The sequence below is a fragment of the Aegilops tauschii genome, chromosome 2, assembly GCF_002575655.3.
Source record: "Aegilops tauschii subsp. strangulata cultivar AL8/78 chromosome 2, Aet v6.0, whole genome shotgun sequence".
NCBI classification, from domain to species: Eukaryota; Viridiplantae; Streptophyta; class Magnoliopsida; order Poales; family Poaceae; genus Aegilops; species Aegilops tauschii.
Window position 1 is genome coordinate 185,951,577 of NC_053036.3, and position 20,349 is coordinate 185,971,925.

The following is a 20,349-nucleotide window of genomic DNA, read 5'->3' on the forward strand; positions in this document are numbered from 1 at the left end:
GAGCAGCGCCAACTCGACCGAATCGTCGCCTTGGCCCAAGAGGCGTCGGCCGCGCCGATCCCGGCCGAGGAGCCGGCCGACGAGGCCTCGTTCAAGCCCTCCAAGGAGACCAAGAAAGTGAAGTTGAACCCAGAAGACCCCAGCTGCAGCAAGTACGTTGTCATGGGCACCCGCCTCAACAGCAAATAGGAAGGCGAGCTCGTCGACTTCCTCTGTGAGAATCGGGATATTTTTGCATGGACCCCAAAGGACATGTCGGGTATCCCGAGGAAGTACGCCAAGCACAAAATCTACGTCCGCAAGGACGCCAAGCCTATCCGTCAACCCCTGCGATGTTTTTCCGAAGAGAAGAGAAGAACCATTGGTGAAGAGGTCGCCAAGCTCTTGGCGGCCGGCTTCATCATGGAAGTGTTTCACCCTGAGTGGCTGGCCAACCCAGTCCTCGTCCTGAAGAAGAACAAGACCAGGCGCATGTGTATCGACTACACCAGCCTGAACAAGGCCTGCCCCAAAGACCCGTTCGCCCTCCCGCGGATCGACCAAGTCATCGAATCCACTGCCGGGTGTGAGCTCCTGTCCTTCTTGGATGCTTACTCCGGCTATCATCGACCCGGCCGACGCCCTGAAGACATCCTTCATCACGCCCTTTGGGGCGTATTGCTACATCACCACGTCGTTCGGCTTGAAGAACGCCGGCGCCACCTTCCAGCGCTGCATGCAGAAATGCTTGCTGCCGTAACTCGGCCACAATATCCACGTCTATGTGGACGACATCGTGGTGAAGACCAAGCAGCACCTCACGCTCCTCGACGACCTGAAGGAAACCTTCGCCAACCTGCGCGAGTACAAGGTCAAGCTCAACCCGGAGAAGTGCGTTTTCGGTGTCCCGGCCGGAAAGCTACTCGGCTTCCTCGTCTCGGAGCACGGCATTGAGGAAAACCTGAAGAAAATCAAGGCCATCGAGCGCATGCACAAGCCGGCTCGGCTGCGCGATGTCCAAAAGTTCACCGACTGCTTGGCCTCCGTCAGCCAGTTTCTCAGCCGGCTGGGCGAGAGGGTCTTGCCCCTGTATCAGCTGATGAAGAAGACGACGCCATTCGAATGGAACAACCAGGCGGACGAGGCTTTCCGGGATCTCAAGCGCATGCTCTCCACCGCACCAGTCCTGGCCGCACCGGCCGAGAAGGAGCCGCTGTTGCTCTATATCGCCGCGACCTCGCGGTCGGTTAGCACAGTGATGGTGGTTGAGCGACCAGAGAAGGGCAAGGTCCAAGCCGTCCAGCGTCCCGTCTACTACCTGAGTGAGGTGCTCTTCGCCTCGAAGCAGAACTACCCGCACTACCAGAAGATGTGTTACGGCGTGTACTTCACCAACAAGAAACTGAAGCAGTACTTCTAAGAGCACGTTGTTACCGTGGTCAGCACGGCCCCTCTCGGCGAAATCATCGGGTGCCGGGATGCCTCTGGCCGGGTCGCCAAGTGGGCGCTCGAGCTAGCCGGCCACACCATCCTCTATGAGCCCCGCACTACGATCAAGTCCCAAGCTCTGGCCGACTTCCTCGTCGACTGACCGAGACCCAGTACCTGTCGCCACCGCCGGACTGGACGCACTCACGCATGCACTTTGACGGCTCGAAGATGCGTCTCGGCCTAGGGGCCGGAATTGTGCTGTCTTCTCCGAAGGGCGACCGACTCAAGTACGCACTGCAGATCCACTTCGCCACCTCCACCAACGTCGCCAAGTACGAAGCCCTTGTGCACGGCCTCTGGCTTGCCACGGAATTCGGCATCCAGCACATCCTGTGCTATGGCGACTCGGACCTGGTGGTGCAGCAGTGCTCCGGCGAGTGGGACGCCCACGACTCCAACATGGCGAGCTACCACTTCCTCGTCCAGAAGCTGTCCGGATTCTTCGCAGGCTGCGAGTTCCTCCACGTCCTGAGCGCAGAAAATGAGGCGGCCGACGCGCTCGCCAAGATTGCCTCGTCCTGGCAGTCCATCCCGTCCGGTGTCTCCCTCGAGCACCTGCACAAGCCGTCCGTCAAGCCGTCTCCGGACTCCGAGTCCATCCACGTCCCACCCGACCCGGCCGCGCCTCAACCTGGCCCGGGGACTGCTCCGCCCGACCCGACCGCGCCTCAACCCGGCCCGGGGACTGCTCCACCCAACCCGGCCGCGCCTCAACCCGGCCCGGGGATTGTCGAACCCGGCCCGGGGACTGCCAAAACCGACCCGGGGGCTGCTGAACCCGGCTCGGGGGCTGCCGCCCCAGAACCCGCCATGGTGGCCGTCTTCACCGTGGTGACGGCACCATCATGGGCTCTGCCCATCTCAGAGTTCCTGGAGAACGGGGTCCTCCCCATGGACGAGACTGAAGCTCGGCAGGTGCAGCGCCGAGCGTCCGCCTACAGCATCATCAACAACGAGCTCGTCAAGCGTAGCTCCACCGGCGTATTCCAGCGCGGCATCGAGCAAGACAAGGGCATTGAGATCCTCCTCTACATACACCAGGGCGAGTGCGGGCACCACGCCGCCTTGCGGTCCCTGGTGGCCAAGGCTTTCCGCCATGGTTTCTACAGGCCCACGGCCCTCGACGACGTAGAGTCTCTCATCCTCAAGTGCGAGGGATGCCAGCGCTTCGGCAAGCGCGGCCACCAGCCGGCGTCGGCACTCTGGACCATCCCGATCGCCTGGCCCTTCGTGGTCTGGGGAATCGACATGGTGGGGCCCTTCAAGACCGCTCGAGGCGGCATGACGTATCTGCTGGTGGCGGTGGACAAGTTCACCAAATGGATCGAAGAAAGGCCAATCAAGAAGCTGGACGGGCCAACGACCGTCCGGTTCGTCAAGGACATCGCGGTGCGCTATGGCATGCCAAACAACATCATCACGGACAACGTCACCAACTTCGTCAAGGGCGCGCTCGCGCAGTACTGCTCCATCTCCGGCATCTGCCTCGACCTGGCTTCCGTTGCACATTCGTAGTCCAACGGCCAGGTCGAGCGGGCCAACGGTCTCATCCTATCCGGCATCAAGCCGTGACTCGTCGAGCCGCTCATCTGTTTGCCCGGCAGCTGGCTTGACGAGTTGCCGGTCGTCCTCTGGAGTCTCCGAACAACATCGAACCGGTCGTCCGGGTTCACCCCATTCTTCCTCGTCAACGGAGCAGAAGCCGTCATCCCGACCGACGTCGAGTTCGACTCACCACGCGTCACGATGTACACTGAAGCCGAGGCCAAAGAAGCCCGCGAAGACAGTGTCGACCTGCTCGAAGAAGCACGTCTCCTAGCGCTCAGCCGCTCAATCATCTACCAGCAAGGCCTGAGGCACTACCACAGCAAGAAGATCAAGCCTCTCGCTTTTCTGGAAGGAGACCTCGTCCTCCGACTCGTCCAAGAGCAGACCGGCCAACACAAGCTGTCCTCCCCATGGGAGGGCCCCTTCATCGTCAGCAAGACTCTGTGTGATCGCAACGCCTACTACCTCATCGACGCCCGCAAGTCAAACAAACGCAAGAGAGACACCACCGGCGAAGAGACAATCCGGCCGTGGAACGCAGAGCTCCTCCGCCCATTTTACAGTTAGTCATGTACAAGTATGTATCGCTGCCTTTGGTAATCGCATGAAAACTATGGGGTCCCCGAACGACGCTCGGGGGCTGCCCTTTTCGACCAAGCTTTTTCCGTCTCTCGCATTCACGCATTATCTATCTCTGCGTCAAACCCGGCCACCGGTCTGACTCGCTCGACCCGGGGGCTCGGGGGCTGGCCGGCTTGGCCACTACCCGCCGCCTTTCCTTAGCAGTTCCTGACGCACTGGGATCGCCGCGGCCTTCCACTTCGCCCTAAGCCACAGAACCGGCTTCGACTGTCGGCTGGCAAGCGCGCAAGGCCAGAGCACCAGCTCGCCAAAAACACTAAGTCAAGGGCTGCCGGGTTACCCAACCCGGCCACGCCACCTTAGCTGCTGCACGACCGGCTGCTCGCCAAACTGGCTTCGCCGGATTGCCGGCAGCCGGCCCAGTGGGTGTTTCGCTCGCGCTCAACATTTCGAGCGCCCAAGTACTGCGCACTTCTCTCAAAGGCCATACCCCTTGTCACGGACCGGAGCCTTGGCCGTCAGACTCACAGGGGGGAGCCCAAGGGGGGAAACCACAAGAAGACGGCTCGACGGACGGAAAGCAAAGGCACAGGCACCCGCGAGGTTCATGCATACCGCCGGGTTGATCGACCCGGCCTCGTCACTTGTAACACTGCCGCACGACCGGCTGCTCACCAACCGGTTTCGACCGGATTCCTGCCAGCCGGCCCAGTGGGTGTTTCGCTTGCGCTCAATGTTTCGATAGCTCAAGTATTGCGCGCTCCTCTCAAAGGACGAACTCCTTGTCACGGACCGGAGCCTCGGCCGTCAGACTCGCGGGAGGGAAGCCCGAGAGAGGAAAGTCGCAAGAAAACAGCTCGAAAGACAAAAAGCAAGAGCGCAAACATTCACGAAATTTATACTTCACCAGTTCAAATTTAAAACAGCCCCAAGGCCAGAATTCATTACACCCGGATACCCCCAGTGGGTGGGTGGACCTGCTACCTAACAGATTTTTTTACTAAGTTAAAAAAAAGGCAGCTTCAGGCATTTCCCCCGGTGGCCTCCGGGTTTGCCGAGGTGCCAGTGTCTCCCTCCTCGGCGCCCACGTCGCGGTAGACGTCCGTATCCTCGGAGCTGTCCTCCGGGTCGTCCAGAAGCAGGCCGTAGTTGTCGGCAGGCACAACTCTGCCATCTTCCGCCCGCTGCGGCCAAAACTCGGCATGGAAGGTGAACCCGGCGATGTAGCTGGCCCGAGCGGCGATCCGGCCGGCCTCCGCCTGCAACTGGCTCTCCGAGCCGGCTCGCTGGCCCATCAACGCGTCCAGCGACAAGTCCAGATGCCAAGACATGGCAAACCGGAGCGCCATCTCGGCACCGGCGCGGGCGGCGGAAACGCGTTAGTAATGGAGCCGATCCGGCCCCGCCTCCAACCACTGCGCCAGCCGCGTGAAGCTGTTTGGCGCGACGGAACCCGGCCAGAGGGCCGCCATCATCGCCACGCCGGCCTCAGAAAGCTGCCCCATCTGCTCGCTCAAGACTCGCAGACGGGCCTCGGCGGCAACCACAATCTTCGGGAAGGTCCAGGCCACCCGCGGATCAGTCCCGGAGCCGACGATCCCCTGTGGGTCGCGCTGAAAGCGGACCGACTCCTCCGCCAGCTGGCGCGTCTTCGGGAAGGCCCCTGTCAAGAAGAAAAGCAAGTCATAAGAAAATTCACAAAGGACAAAAAGCCGGGGTCCCAGCCCGGCAAAACCCAAGGAAAGCACTTACTGGAGAAGGACTCTTCCAGGTGCTGCGCTTCGAGCAACGTACCACGCCGCTCCAGGGCAAGGGTGCGGTCGCGCTCTTGCAGCGCCTTCTCCAGGTCAGCGACCTTGGCAAGGGCCGCCTTCAGCTCGGCGTCCTTGACCTCGGTCGTCCTCTCGGCCTCCTCGCGGCGACGGGTTCCCCCCTGCCGGGTCTCCTCCGCCGCGGCCACCAGCCCCTTCAGGCGCTCCACCTCGGCCTGGAGCTCGCCCTTATCGTCGGCCATCTTGCCGCGTTGCTGGTCGACCTCGGCAAGGGCCCGCTGCGCCTCTACAACCTTGGCGGCTTCCGCCCTAAGGCGCTCCACCTCGGCCTCAAGATGACTCTTGTCGCCCGCCAGTTGCTCCTGCAGCCGGCTGGCTTCGTCTAGTGCCCGCCGGGCTCCCGTTGCCTCCACCCTCGCCTTCGCCGCCTCGGCCCCAAGCCGGCTGGCGTCGGCAACAAGCCGGTCTTAGTGGGAGCCGACCCGAATCAGCCGGGTCCTCTAGGACAGCACCTCGGCTGAAGAAGAAAGGTTCAGAAACAAAGTACTATTTTAAGATTCGACCAAACTGCTATGCAGTTGGCCTAAATCTCGGGGGACTACACCCAGTGGGTGCGCTAGCGCGCCCCCACTAAAAGAAAACACACAAGAAAATACCTGCCGCAGCGCGGAGCTCCTCCTCCTTGGCGGCAAGCTGCTCCTTGAGCCGCCGGTGCGCCTCCAGGAGCCGGTTGAAGACGCTGACTCGGTAGGAGTCCAGTTGCTGCAGAAGGCAACAATCAATACAAGACATCAGTTTAAGATTCGACCCAACTGCTATGCAGTTGGCCCGAATCTCGGGGGCTACACCCAGTGGGTTCGCTGGCGCACCCCCACGAAGAAGAAAAGCAAGGAAAACTTACAAACACGGCGCGCTCCAGCTCCTGCGTCGCCTCCACCTCGGCATGGGCAAAGGCCTGGATCCGGTCCGTCCGCCCTCGCAGGCGTCGAGTCACGGCGGCCATCGCCGCCTCCTCCTTGGTCGGAGGTCCGAAGAAGACCTCGCCGGTCCCGCTTCGCGTCGGCTGCGTCCCGGTGGCCCGACGACCCCCCGACCTGAGCACCAGGGCGTGCTCCCCGCTGGCCTCGCCCCCTGCGGTCGGCGCCCTCTCTAGCGCCCCCGCCGGCACCATCACGACCGGAGCGGCCTGCGGCTCCACCACCAACGGCGCTTCGCCCGTTAGCACCTGGGGCGTTCCCTCCGGTGCCATCCGCGGCGCCTCCTCCAAGACGGCGTCGCCGCCGCCTCCGTCGGCCCCCGCCCGCTCGACCACATCGGTCCGCGGCGGGATGTCGTCCCCAACGACCATGACCTCCCGGTCGAGGTCCATCACATCCGCATGACCGCCTTGGCCATGCTCCCCCTCCGACGACGGCACGAAGACCACCGCCACCGCCATCGTCCCCGCCGGCATCTCCGGCCACGCCGGCTCCTCACCGGCTCGCGCCCACGCCGCCGCGGCGCTAACCCAGGCCTGGGTCGACGCCGCCTCCAGCTCCGCCTCGGCCCGGTTTCGGTCCCGCCAGGCCAGGCCTTCAGTGTCGGCCGGGTCCAGGCCAAGATCCAGATCCGCCCGCTCCTCCTCCTCCTCCTCGTCCCGGCCGACGGTGTCGGATCGGCTCTTCTGGAACGCAGCACCGTCGCTGCATGCCGCGTCTGCCGCCACCAGCACCAGCGAGATCGGTGACCTGAAACCCAAGGCAAACTAAATACAAGCCAAGCAGAGCCGCTCGGCCACTCGGTTCAAGCAAAAAAGAAGCTAACCCCGGCACCACCGGAATGACGGGCCTTGCCACCCTCTCCCGCGGAGCACTGCGCCTCCTCTTGGCGGACGGCTTTGCGCCCCCGTCGGGTCCGCCGCGCGCTTCACGGCCGGGGCCCACGGCGTGACGTTGTCCTTCCCGTGCGGACGGCTCGCTGCCGGCGCCCCTCGAGACGACCCGGCTCTGGCTGCGTCGCCGCCTCCTCCACCTGGCGCCACTGCGACGGTAACTCGCGTCAGCCTCTCAAGACCGTCCCGTGGCCGGCGACTCAAGAAGTGAACGCAAGACTTACCGGCTCGGCGCCCTGCGCCCGCCCCCTCCCCTCCGCCGTGGGCCTCGGGGTCCTCCGAGGCGACGCACACCACCTGCGTCCGCGCCCGGTCGTAAGGATGCCCAATGGCGTTCAGGAGCACCTCCTGCATCGCGTCAGGGTGAATAAGAAGATGAGCAGCAGCAAAATATGGAGACCAAGGACTCACCGTCGGTGCCGGGTTCACGCGGCTGTACGGGGGTTTCCCGAACTGCCAGTCATCCCGCGATGTCGTTAACCCGGCGCGCGACCTAGTCCGCCCCCAGCCGCAAGTTCGCCATGCAGTTGGGGTCCTGAAGGCTGGTCATCTGACCGATGAGGTGGTTGCGCTGCTGCAGCGGCAGCACCCGTCGAACGATGAAGGCGGTGATGAGGTCGGTGCCGGTGAGCTCCTCCCGCTCCTTCATCACCGACACCCGCTCGCACAGGTTGAGCACCTCCTGCGACGGGTGCTTGGGGTAGTACGCCCAGTTCTATTTCCCCCTCGGCGGCGAGTTGACGAAGGGCGGCAAGTTGATGCGGTCCGCGCCGAGGTTGCGGACGTAGAAGAATGAATTTTTCCACTTCTTGGCAGAATCCTCCAGCGGCATCTTCGGGCAGTCAGCGCCCGACCGCTTGGAGATGATGGCGGCCCCACACTCGGACATCTCTGCGGACCTCGGCCCCTGCTGCTTCAAGGAGAAGAAGCGTACCCAGAGGTCGATCGAAGGCTCGACCCCCAGGTACCCCTCGCAGCGGGTGACGAAGCCCGACAACTGCACGATGGCGCCGGCGCCAAGATGATGGGGCTGGAGCCCGAAGAACTCCAGGAAGTCGCGGAAGAAGCCACTCGCGGGAAGCCCGAACCCGCGCTTGAAGTGCGGGAAGAAGACCATGCGCTCCGTGCTCTCGGGCCGCGGCTCCCGCTCTCCCCGCGACAGGGACACGGCGACCTCCGTCTCCCTCGGCAGGCACCTGGTGGTGCGAAGATAGGCGACATCATCGAGGGTGACGGTCGAGCCCATCCACGAGCCCGACGGCAGCGCCATCGACAAAGATACGAGAGAAGAAAGAAGAAGGTGGCTACAAAGCTCTGCTCAAAGCAACAGGCGTCGCGTGTGCGGCGGTCGCAAGAAGCAGATGAGGGAAGACGAAGGCAGGGGGCGCGAGCAAGAATGATTTCTGCCGCCCCCTCCTCGCCCCAATTTATAAGCCGTGGTTTGAAACGTGGGGGAGTGGGATCGTTTGCGCCCGCCTCTCCCACTTCCCCGCAATAACTGCGCACGTACGCGCGCAATAACTGCCTCGAGAATGGCAACCGACTTGCGGACGCCGCAATAAATCCGCGCGCATGGGCCGAGGGCGTGCGGCCGCGGGCCCCAGCGCATCGCCCCGTCCCATCGCGCGCGTGGCCTGTCAGGCCCCTTCGGCTCCCAGGCAGCACGTGGCGCCCGCACGAAGCCCAAAGATTGCCTCATAGATTCGGTGGACTCCTCGGTTTCCCGCCGCTGCCAGGATGCCGCGATCCGGCTTCCGGAAGCCGGCACACAGTGGGTGTTGCCGGACCCGGCGGTCACAAAATTCGCCTCCTTCAAAGGGGGAAACTGCGAAGGCCCTCCCATCCGAAGACGGCGGACCTTCACAGCTTCGGGGACTACTGTCGGGGGGATGAAACCCGGGCAGGCAACGGAACCCGGATCCTTTTCAAAAACGACGGGGCTGGCATCGCCCCTCAAGCTGACTCACGCTCGGCCGGGTCACTCGACCCGGCCAAGCCCCTAGACCCGGCATAATCCTTGACCCGGCCGGACTCCTCAACTCGGCCCCAACAACCAGTTCAAGACGGCCGAATCCGGAGCACCAAGACTTCCCCAACAGGCCAGCTCCACCCTTGGCGTGTTCTCCAACCCGGCCACGGGTCAGCTCCTGTCCCATCCCGGCCGTACGATGGGACGAGTCTCCACCTACCGATGATGAAGACAACAGTGCCCCGCCCATGCCTCTAGTCAGCCGGGGTGTGGCAACAGTGCCCCCCTGACCAGGGCTGGCGTGGCCACAGTGCAACCATCGTCATCCATGACGCCAGCAAGCGGCGACCTAATGGAGCGCCATTGTAGCCGACTCAACCCGGCCACTCCCTGACGATCGACAAGACGGCCAACCGTACCCCCGTACCCGGCGGGCCCCATGCCCGGAGAACCCGGCGAGCCCTGACCCCCAGCGGGTCCCAACGCCGGCTTCTCGGACAATGAGAACCCGGCCCCACGGCCTTGTAACATTACCATTGTACCCCTGGGGGGTTGACCTATAAAACCCCCCGGGAGCCCTCACGCATACAGAAAACTCTCTCACTCGCACAGGCGATCACTCACCCATACACACGTAGCAAGCAACACCCAAGGAGAGGGAGCAGCCTAAGCTTTGGCTCGCCTTCCTTCTTCCCCCATACAGCTCTAGGAGCAACTCTGTACTGATATACGTCAACTACACTCGGCAGGACTAGGGGTGTTATCTCTCCGGAGAGCCCCGAACCTGGGTATGTCTTGCATCCCGTGCTCGCTCATGCCGACCTCGCCTTTGAAGATCACCAGTGCCCTCGAGCCTCCTCCTATCTTCAGCCATCCCTTGGCATCTGCCGCGCGCCCACCATGACACGTCTCGTGGCCAAGGGTTATACCCAAAAGGAAGGTGAAGACTTCTTTGATACTTACTCACCTGTGGCTCGACTGACCACTATTCGAGTACTACTTTCTCTAGCGGCCTCACATGGTCTTCTCGTTCATCAAATGAATGTGAAGACTGCTATCCTAAATGGAGAGTTGGATGAGGAAATTTACATGGAACAACCAGATGGGTTTGTAGTAGATGGTCAGGAAGGAAAAGTGTGCAAGTTGTTGAAGTCTTTGTATGGACTTAAGCAAGCACCCAAGCAGTGGCATGAGAAGTTTGAAAGAATTTTAACAACTGCAGGCTTTGTTGTAAATGAAGCTGATAAATGTGTGTACTATCGCCATGGTGGGGGCGAGGGAGTTATCCTTTGCTTGTATGTTGACGACATTCTGATTTTCAGAACAAATCTAAATGTTATTAAGGAGGTCAAGGATTTCCTATCTCGTTGTTTTGAGATGAAGGATTTAGGAGTGGCTAATGTCATTTTGAACATCAAGTTATTGAGAGACGATGATGGTGGGATTACATTGCTTCAATCTCACTATGTGGAAAAGATCTTGAGTCGCTTTGGCTATAGTGACTGCAAGCCCTCTCCAACACCATATGATGCGAGTGTGTTGCTTCGAAAGAATCGAAGAATTGCTAGAGATCAATTGAAATATTCTCAGATTATTGTCTCGCTTATGTACTTAGCCAGTGCTACAAGACCTGACATCTCTTTTGCTATTAGCAAACTGAGTCGGTTTGTCTTAAAACCAGGAGATGTGCATTGGAAAGTTCTAGAGAGAGTTTTGCGTTATTTGAAAGGTACTTCAAATTATGGAATTCACTACACTGTGTACCCAAAGGTACTGGAAGGGTATAGTGACTCAAACTGGATCTCAGATGCTGATGAGATAAAGGCCACGAGCGGATATGTATTCACTCATGGAGGTGGCGCTGTTTCTTGGAAGTCTTGCAAGCAGACCATATTAACGAGGTCAACAATGGAAGCAGAACTCACAACACTAGATACAGCTACAGTCGAAGCAGATTGGCTTCATTGGCTCTTGAATGACTTGCCAGTTGTTGAGAAACCTATACCGGGTATCCTTATGAACTGCGACAATCAAACAGTGATCACGAAAGTGAGTAGCTCAAAGGATAACATGAAGTCGTCAAGGCACGTTCAGAGAAGGTTAAAGTCTGTCAGGAAAATGAAAAACTCCGGAGTTATTGCATTGGATTATATCCAAACGCCTAAAACTCTGGCAGATCCTTTTACTAAGGGTCTATCACGTAATATGATAGATGATGCATCGAGGGAGATGGGTATGAGACCCACAATATGAGTAGTTCACAGTGGTAACCTAGTCTATGTGATCGGAGATCCCGTGAATTAGACGTGGAAGACAAGCTGTTGATCAACTGAGAGGAGAGTATCCTTACTATTAACAATACCACTCCATGAAGATGCAATACTCTCCTAATCTGCATGGCAGGTTGATGTATATCTTAATGTGCTCTAAGTGGCTCATTGAAGCAGAGATGTCGTCCTGTAGAACATCTTTTGAAGAACGCACCTATATGAGTCTGATTATTAAATGTCACAATCTATGAGAGTAGGGTTCTCTCTAGTAAACTCATGAAAGGTCTCGGAGTATGACGCATAAGCTCCACCCGCGGGGAAGACCCACGGTAGCCACGTATCGGTCAAGGCTTTATGTGAAGCTAGATTCGCAGAAAACTTGCAGTTCAAGGCCCAGTCCACGATTCAAGTTGCTTACTAGTGTAGCATAGAGTTCTAGGTGGAAGTTCAACTTAACAGTCTTCACTGCAGTACCGATATATAAAACAGTGTTTTGGAACCAAAGGCAAATTTTGTGTGCCTCTGGGATCTGGTGGGGGATTGCTAGAATATTGTCTATTTTGGGCCAAGCCCAATAGCAATTTCAGAAATTCCTAATAAATCGTAAAGGCCCACGCAGCCCATTCGTGCAAGGCAAGAGGTGGAACTAAAATTTAGTCCCACATTGCTAGTTTAGAGGGAGTTGGACCTCTTTATAAGGAAGACTCTTTCCCCACATGTATGAGGATGAGAACAAGAGGGACATCCACGCGCGCTCCTCCTCCGCCGCCCGCCTCGGCACGACGCGTCGTGGGTTGTGGGAATGAGCTGAGCCGATGTCTAAATTTTTGCCATGCACAACGGGTATACGAAAGGTCACGCGGAAGCTGAAACGTTTTTGCTGTAGTGAAGATTGAATACGAACGGTGCACCTCTTCGCCTGCTGCCTGTTCGTTTCGTCTCCCTCATTCCCTTCAGCTCCCGGCGCAGCCTCTCGCCTCCTTCTCTTGCACCTATAAAAGGGAGGCCGCTCCTCCCAGAGAGACGCACCAGAACTTCTTCTTCCTCTCGCCACAAGTTCCTGAGCACTGCGCTGCTGCTATGTTCTTCCCCATCCCGGCTTGCGGCGTGCACCGCAGGTCGGGACAGTAGGCCTTCAAAATCGCACCTCTTTGAGTCCTGTACGGGAGAAGGGTGATAAGGTTTTTGGGGAGCGCTTCGCGCGACTACTGACTTTTTCGTCACGGACGCCCCGGACTCCGACTACTTCCCCGACGACGACTTCTTCCCCGACGTCGACAACCTCCTCGACGACATGGCTGGCGAGGACACCGACCCCAAGTCGCGCTTCTGCTGCTGCTGTCCCGTACGTGTTCTTCCTCTTTCTATTAGAGGCCCTTGCTACTGTTCCTTGTTCTAGTGTTTGCCCTAGATATGTTAGGCTCTATTTTATATATGCAACTTGCTATACTGTCTGCTCTATATATGTTTAGTTACAGTTCATATAAGAAGATACTGTTTACCTTCTCTTTGTCAAATCGCATGACTTGTTTTATCACTATTATACTAGTCGTGCTTTATCTAGTATTTCTGTTAATAAAATCATTCGGTAAGTTGCTCATATTTTCAACAAAAATGTCGGCCGGAAGAGAAGGGGGAGTGGACTGTGCTTTGTTTTGACTTGCCTTCTTCAGACACAGCAGTCAGAACCCAGAAGCTTCTACCCTACCTCTCATCCTATCTTCACTACTACAACGAACCTTCTTCAGACACAGCAGTCAGAACCCAGAAGCTTCCACCTCTCATCCTATCTTCACTGCAACGAGCAGAATGGCATCTTTGGAGACCAGATGGGCCGACGAATTCAACACCTGTATCCATGGTTTGTCTCCTGCTGCTGCTTCACGCCAACACGTAGGAATGGGAAGAATTCTGAAAGACGTATTTAAATTGGGAGCTTGTCTAAGCTCTGTCCGGTGTCGCGCTGCACATGGAGTGTCATGCTGAGGAGATACACCATAAACAATTAACGGGAGCATCTGAACTGAAATGTTCGCATATACAGTATGGCCAGAGGTTCCTGATCATGGTTATACTCCATGGAAATCATTAGTTCATGTTTCCATCATACTCTTGTTGTTTTGGGGGTTGCACAAGTATTCTCTCGCTCCATGATTTCTTCCCCATAAATGAGAGAATCCAACATGTATTTTCGAGGCCATCGTATTCCAGCATTGCATAGTATTTAGACCTCCCATCATGAATGCATTGAACATTCCTTAACCGTCGAAACATATGCTACTTCCTTCGGTAAGTTGTACTAAAGCAGCGTCAATTAATAATTTAATATGGATAAGAGGGAGTAGCATAGTTTCGCTGCTAGTTTCTACTCCCCATCCTCTAATATTCGCGCCGGAAATAGGAAGAGGGCTAGACGATAATTCCAACTATGGCTGGTCAGACACAAACCTCACAACTTCCCCACGGAGAAAAAGAAAAAATGTCGCAATGTCATTCCCTCTGTATGTAGAAATGATATTGTTTATAGCAATGAAACCTCCGCTCCCATGCAGGTTATTTACTGTTGTACGCACTGACTTCATCTGTGATTTTGCACCGCAACAAATAGAGTACCGACCGTTATTTACGACAGTGCGTATGTGGTTAGAGTGGATGACCAGGGAGTTTATTACCCAACATGAGTGACAACATAATCCCTGGATCAGACCACCACCTCCATCGAAATATGCATAGTGCCGATCTTATATGACTTTACTCTTGTCATTGTGTCCTTATTTTGAGTTGTCAGATTGTTGATTTTGGCTTTGTGCATTCTTATTTTGCGTTACTTTGTATAGCTTGATGCTATTAATAAAAAAGAAAAATAACATTTTCATAATTTCCTAGTATAGGTTCAGCCCAACTTTCAACAACCTCATTCCAAACTGAGATTTGTCCATATCTCCCCACCAATGATACCACTCGGAGTAGGGCGTGGCTAGAAATCAGTCAGCTGCAAATTTTGTTTGAGGTCAGTCGATTCTTGAACCGTTGGATGCGAAATCAATGGCACACGATCTTTCTTCAACCTCCCGACACATCTCCTTCCTTGAGCCGCCAGCCACCACTAGCCTAACCGTCGGCCCCGCCGCCCACCCGCGCCGCCTCGCCACCCCGCCCTCCCCGAAACCACTCCCCACCGCCGGTCCTCCGCTGCCCCGGCCATCCCTCTATGGCCCCCTTGCTGAGCTTTTTCTCCGGCAAATGCCCACACCACCGCCCCACCGCCGCCCCCACCACCGCCGTCCACCACCGCCACCACCCTGAACCCTAAGATAGATACTGGGGTGGTGACGGCGAGCCCCTTCCTTCTCTCCGGCGAGGCCCTCCCTTCTCCTTCCTTCTTTCAAAATTCGAATTCAAATCGGCTGACTGATGTGTAGCTAAACTACTCGGAGTACATCGGTAAGCAACACATTGTACACTTTCTCGGAGATGCAGCAGCAACGTCATGCTCCCTTTGAGTTTAGTTTTGTACCCAATCCAGAAACGGTAATTGGTTATGGTTCCTAGGTGCATATGCATCCATTGTCTAAATACACATTTTAAAAAGTTGAAAAATTCCGAACAAAAATCCTGCGTGTATATCCGGACATTCTATGTGCGTGCACAAAGTTTTCGATGAAAAACGAGGTTTTTGTGGTTTGTGTAAAAAAGACAATTGCTGATGCTTCATTATAACTATTCACGAGGCATTTCTTTATTTTTTTACACAAGCCACAAAAAACGTCGTTTTTCATCGAAACTTTGTGCACGAACATAGAATGTCCGGATATACCCGCGGGATTTTTGTTTCGAATTTTTCAACTTTTCAAAATGTGTGTTTAGACAATGGGTGCATATGCACCTAGGAGCCAAAACACCGCTAATTGGCTATGGCTCCTAGGTGCATATGCACCCATTGTCTAAATACACATTTTGAAAAGTTGAAAAATTCCGAACAAAAATCCCGCGTGTATATCCGAACATTCTATGTGCGTGCACAAAGTTTTCGATGATACCTTCAAACGGCATTTCCCCCAGCAGCCATGTCAGAGCTCCAGGTCTGCAAGCTGGGGTTTCAGATCACCTTCCAAGAACCTGCCCCCAAAACCATGTCAACAAACTGCGGAACACAAGGCCCTGCACCTGCATGCTGCTCCGTCCAAGACCTCCCCTTCTCTTCTCCCTGGATGCAGCTGTAAGCTGACTTGCCCGCATGCTGACTTTTTCTGCAACATTCAGAGAGATTCTCCATCCAGAATTCCAGATGTCAGTTGCTCATCGCACCCACGCCCAATGATTCCTAGAACAGCAGAACTCACCACCCTCCAATCATTTTCTAAGAGCCACCAGCCACGCGACTGACATTTCCCCCCAGCAAATCAAGATCCGTAAAGAGTGGGCGCGCGCATGCACGCGAGTCACAAATATCAAACTGAACTGAACCGGAGAACGGCACAGCCAGGCCGTCTCCTATATAAGAGCCCCTCCTGGCCGTCATCTTCTGCACATCAACACCAAGGCAAGCACCAAGTCTACTCCTCCGCAGCTAGCTCTAGCTTTAGCTTCTTCCATCTCCTACATACAGATCCATTCCGTGGATCGATCTCTCCAACGATGCCTCGGCTGCTCCTCTTGTGCCTGGTGTCTAGCCATTTCGCGGTGACCGCCGTCATGGCGCGGCAGTTCCCCGTCTTCCTCGTCGACGGCGGCGCCATGGCAGCAGACGCTCCGTCTGCTTCTGCTTCCGACGCTTCGCGTCTGCATAGGCACTCCCTTTTGGAGTCCAGGTTCGCAGGGTCGCCGATGGGCTCGTCTGACCACGGACTACGGCACGGCCCCTTCGACAGGCACTTCGCCGGGGGCAAGATCATACTCGGCGGCCTCGCGGTGGCGATCATCGCCGCGGTCTTCTGCTACATCCGCATCACCAGGGCCAAGAAGATCGTCGAGCCAAAAACTTAGACTTCTTTCTCTTCCCTGGTTAATATCATACCTTGAACACTTCTTTTTCGTCTTTCTTTGTAGCGAGGACATGACATGGGGGAAAAAACAAATGTAACCCACGTAGATTTGTTGTAACATGCAAAGAACAGTTAATTACTGGCGATGACTGATGACACAGCGTGATTCGTCTCCTTTCTTGCAGGTCCAGTGTGCTGTATAGGCCTTGCTTTAAATCCTTTTTCATACCCTGATGTCTGGAATCATGGTGTGCTTGAATTAAATGCATGAGTGAATGATGCATGTCAAGTTATTATCATTGCATGGTTAAGTAGTAGTAGTACTCTTTGGGTTGAGTACTTTATAAAGGGCCTATAGTTGGACGGTGATGAGTTGCCGTCCTAGTAGAACCTAAAAGATATGTTGCTTCTGATCTAGAAGTTAATGCAGGCATGTGATCTTTTTATCAGTTGCCCCTGAAAAATTAGCTATCTATTAGAAAACCCTAAACTTCAGCTAAACCCGGTTTAAATATTAATACTAGTAATTTGAACTCCGTTTATCAGAAGCATTTGGAGTATTTGTCTAAGAAACTAGCAAATCAGATTTGTGTCTGCTATTATCTAACTTTGCTCCATTATAGGCAGATAGCACCACTTAATTATCAGTAAAAGAAAAGAGGGCGCTCTTCTAAGAAACTAAATGTCTCTAAACATAAAGTTGGTTCATCATGAGAGGCATGTTCTGGAATAGCAGAGGTCTTGGTGACTTGGCTAAACACAAACACATTGCCGATTGTGTAAAGGATCATTTGTTGGACTTTGTGGCTATCACTGAGTCAGGTAAACGTGATTTTCCAACACATGTCTTGGACCACTTTTCATGTGGTTTTGATTACGAATGGCACGTCTTACCGCCGACCGGGAGGTCCGGGGGAATATTGCTAGGTATTAACTCTACATACTTGCAACTATTGTCCACGACAAAGGGGGAGCATCATATTAAATTCCACCTTCGAAATAAGTCCGACAACTTCATCTGGAGTCTGGTGGCTATATATGGTGCCGCTCAAGAGGAGTTTAAGTCTGCATTTCTAAAAGAGCTGGTTAATACCTGTCGAAACAATCCTCATCCCATGTTAATCGGGGGGGATTTCAACATCCTTCGATATCAGCAGGAAAAAAACAACGATCGGTTTGACACTAGGTGGCCTTTCCTCTTTAATGCTGTTATTGACAGCCTCGATCTGAGAGAAATCACAATGTCTGGTCGTCAGTATACCTGGGCCAACAACCGTTCGGTGCCGACCTTTGAAAAACTGGACCGGGTGCTAGTTACCACTGACTGGGAATACAAATATCCCCTAGCATTGGTTCGGGCACTTGAAAGAATTGAGGCCTTATCGGATCACGCTCCGTTGCTAATCAATTTTGGACAACCAATCCCGAGTTCGAATCGCCACCAGTTTAAATTTGAACTGGGATGGTTCACTAGAGAGGGATTTCAGGAGCTAGTTAAGAAAGTGTGGGCACGCCAGCCCCGCGGTAACACACCCATCCAAAGATGGAATAATCGAATCCGCTCCCTGCGTCGATTCCTTCGAGGATGGGCCAAGCATACTGCTGGAATTTATAAAAAAGAAAAATTGCGTTTGTCTACCCTAATTGATTCCCTTGATAAAATAGCGGAGGTGAGGCCTCTGTCTGCTGTTGAGATCGAGCAAAAAAGCAATCTTAACGAGCAGATTGCCCACCTACTACGTGAGGAAGATATTAAATGGTACCAACGTAGCAAGGCGGATTCGTTAGTGCTAGGTGATGATAATACGAAATACTTTCAGATGCTTGCCAATGGCAGACATAGAAAGAAGCGTATATTCGCCCTTGACCAGGAGGAAGGCCGAATAGAGGGGGACGTACCACTTAGAAATTTTATCACTAAGTTTTACAAATACCTTTTTGGGCCTTCAGCCGAGACTAATTTTCATCTAGATGAATCCGTTACTCATGACATCACTCAAGTTACGGAAGCGGAAAATGAATTCCTAACCTCTCCTTTTTCTGAGGAGGAAATTCGAACCGCTGTGTTTCAGATGGAACACAACAAGGCACCGGGACCGGATGGCTTTCCCGCAGAGTTCTATCAATGCTTTTGGGACGTCATTAAGGCAGACTTGGTTCAGTTGTTTAACCAACTGCATTTCGAGGACCTTGACATTTCTCGTTTAAACTTTGGGGAAATTATCCTACTGCCTAAGATTAAGGAGGCTAGTCGTATTCAACAATATCGACCGATTTGCCTTCTCAATGTAAGTTTTAAAATTTTTACGAAGGTAGCGACTAATCGGTTGAACGGTGTAGCTGACCATGTCGTAAAACCCACACAAACAGCATTTATGCAAGGTCGCAACATTTTAGATGGAGTGGTCGTCCTGCACGAAACTGTACATGAACTGCACCGGAAAAAAATGAACGGTGTCATTCTTAAAATTGATTTTGAGAAAGCCTATGACAAAGTTAAGTGGCCCTTCTTGTTGCAAACCTTACGCATGAAAGGGTTTTCACCAAAATGGTGCCGCTGGGTAGAGAGCTTTGTCTCTGGCGGTAGTGTGGCCATAAAAGTTAATGAAGACGTTGGCAACTATTTTCAGACAAGGAAGGGGCTTCGCCAAGGCGACCCCGCGTCTCCTATTCTGTTTAACATTGTGGCCGACATGCTAGCTACCCTAGTGGAGCGGGCCAAGCTGGATGGTCAAATTAGCGGGGTCATCCCACATCTAGTAGAAGATGGTCTATCCATTCTACAATATGCCGATGACACGATTCTTTTTATGGATCATGATCTTGATAAAGCAAGAAGTCTCAAGCTGCTCTTATGTGCCTTTGAGGAACTTTCTGGTCTCAAAATTAATTTTCATAAGAGTGAACTTTTTTGCTTTGGAGATGCTGCAGAATCTGCACCCGAGTATGCCGACATTTTTGGATGCCAGCTCGGGCAGTTTCCGATTAGGTATCTGGGTATCCCCATACACTATCGGCGTTTAACTATCGCTGAGTGGAGGCATGTGGAAGAGAGACTTGAGAAACGTTTAGCCAGTTGGAAGGCCAAACTCTTGTCTTATGGGGGGCGATTGATCTTGATCAATTCTGTCCTAAGCAACATGGTTTTATACATGTTGTCATTCTTCCACCTGCCGAAAGGGGTTCTACAGCGTCTAGATTACTTTAGATCCAGATTTTTTTGGCAGTGTGATAACGAAACCAAGAAATATAGACTGGCTAGGTGGAGCGTATTATGCAGACCTAAAAGCCAAGGGGGCCTGGGAATCCAAGACCTTGAGATTAAAAATATCGCTCTTCTCAGCAAGTGGGTCTATAAATTACTCACTGAGAATGGAGTATGGCAGGAAATCATTCGCAACAAGTATGTGGGATCCAATGCCATTTCTCAAATTCATTGGAAACCTGGGGATTCACATTTTTGGAGTGGTGTCATGAAGGCCAAGGAATTCTTTTTCCAATTTGGGACCTTCTTGGTTAGGGACGGTGCTCAGGTTCGTTTCTGGGAAGATACCTGGCTAGGGAACACTCCCCTAATGGTGCAATATCCGAGCTTGTACCGGATCGTCCGACATAAATTTGTCACGATCAAACAAGTATTAGGACAGGAAAACCCCGATATTTCTTTCCGTAGGGATCTTTTGGGCACTCGTCTGACAGCATGGAATGAATTACTCACTCGCCTGGAGGACATTCAACTGTCAGATGATCCGGACACTTTTCGATGGAACTTGCATCAGAATGGCAAATTTTCGGTCAAATCCATGTATGATGCAATGGTTCATTGTGATGTTCCTGTAGATAACAGGAAATTATGGAAGCTAAAAATTCCCCTAAGAGTGAA

General features: G+C 54.2%; 2 protein-coding genes across 2 annotated transcripts; both read left to right on the forward strand.

Moving 5' to 3' along the window:
• Positions 1-1,638: 1,638 nt before the first annotated feature.
• LOC109763204 (uncharacterized) lies at positions 1,639-3,585 on the forward strand. Its single transcript, XM_045233057.1, has 4 exons — positions 1,639-2,188; positions 2,336-2,756; positions 2,805-2,981; positions 3,075-3,585. Exons 1-4 carry the CDS (start codon positions 1,639-1,641, stop codon positions 3,583-3,585), a joined length of 1,659 nt encoding a protein of 552 aa, XP_045088992.1.
• Positions 3,586-15,910: 12,325 nt separating this feature from the next.
• Positions 15,911-19,184, forward strand: LOC109763209 (uncharacterized). Its single transcript, XM_020322063.4, has one exon. It carries the CDS (start codon positions 15,913-15,915, stop codon positions 16,465-16,467), a length of 555 nt encoding a protein of 184 aa, XP_020177652.2. The 5' UTR covers positions 15,911-15,912; the 3' UTR covers positions 16,468-19,184.
• The last annotated feature ends 1,165 nt before the right edge of the window (positions 19,185-20,349 follow it).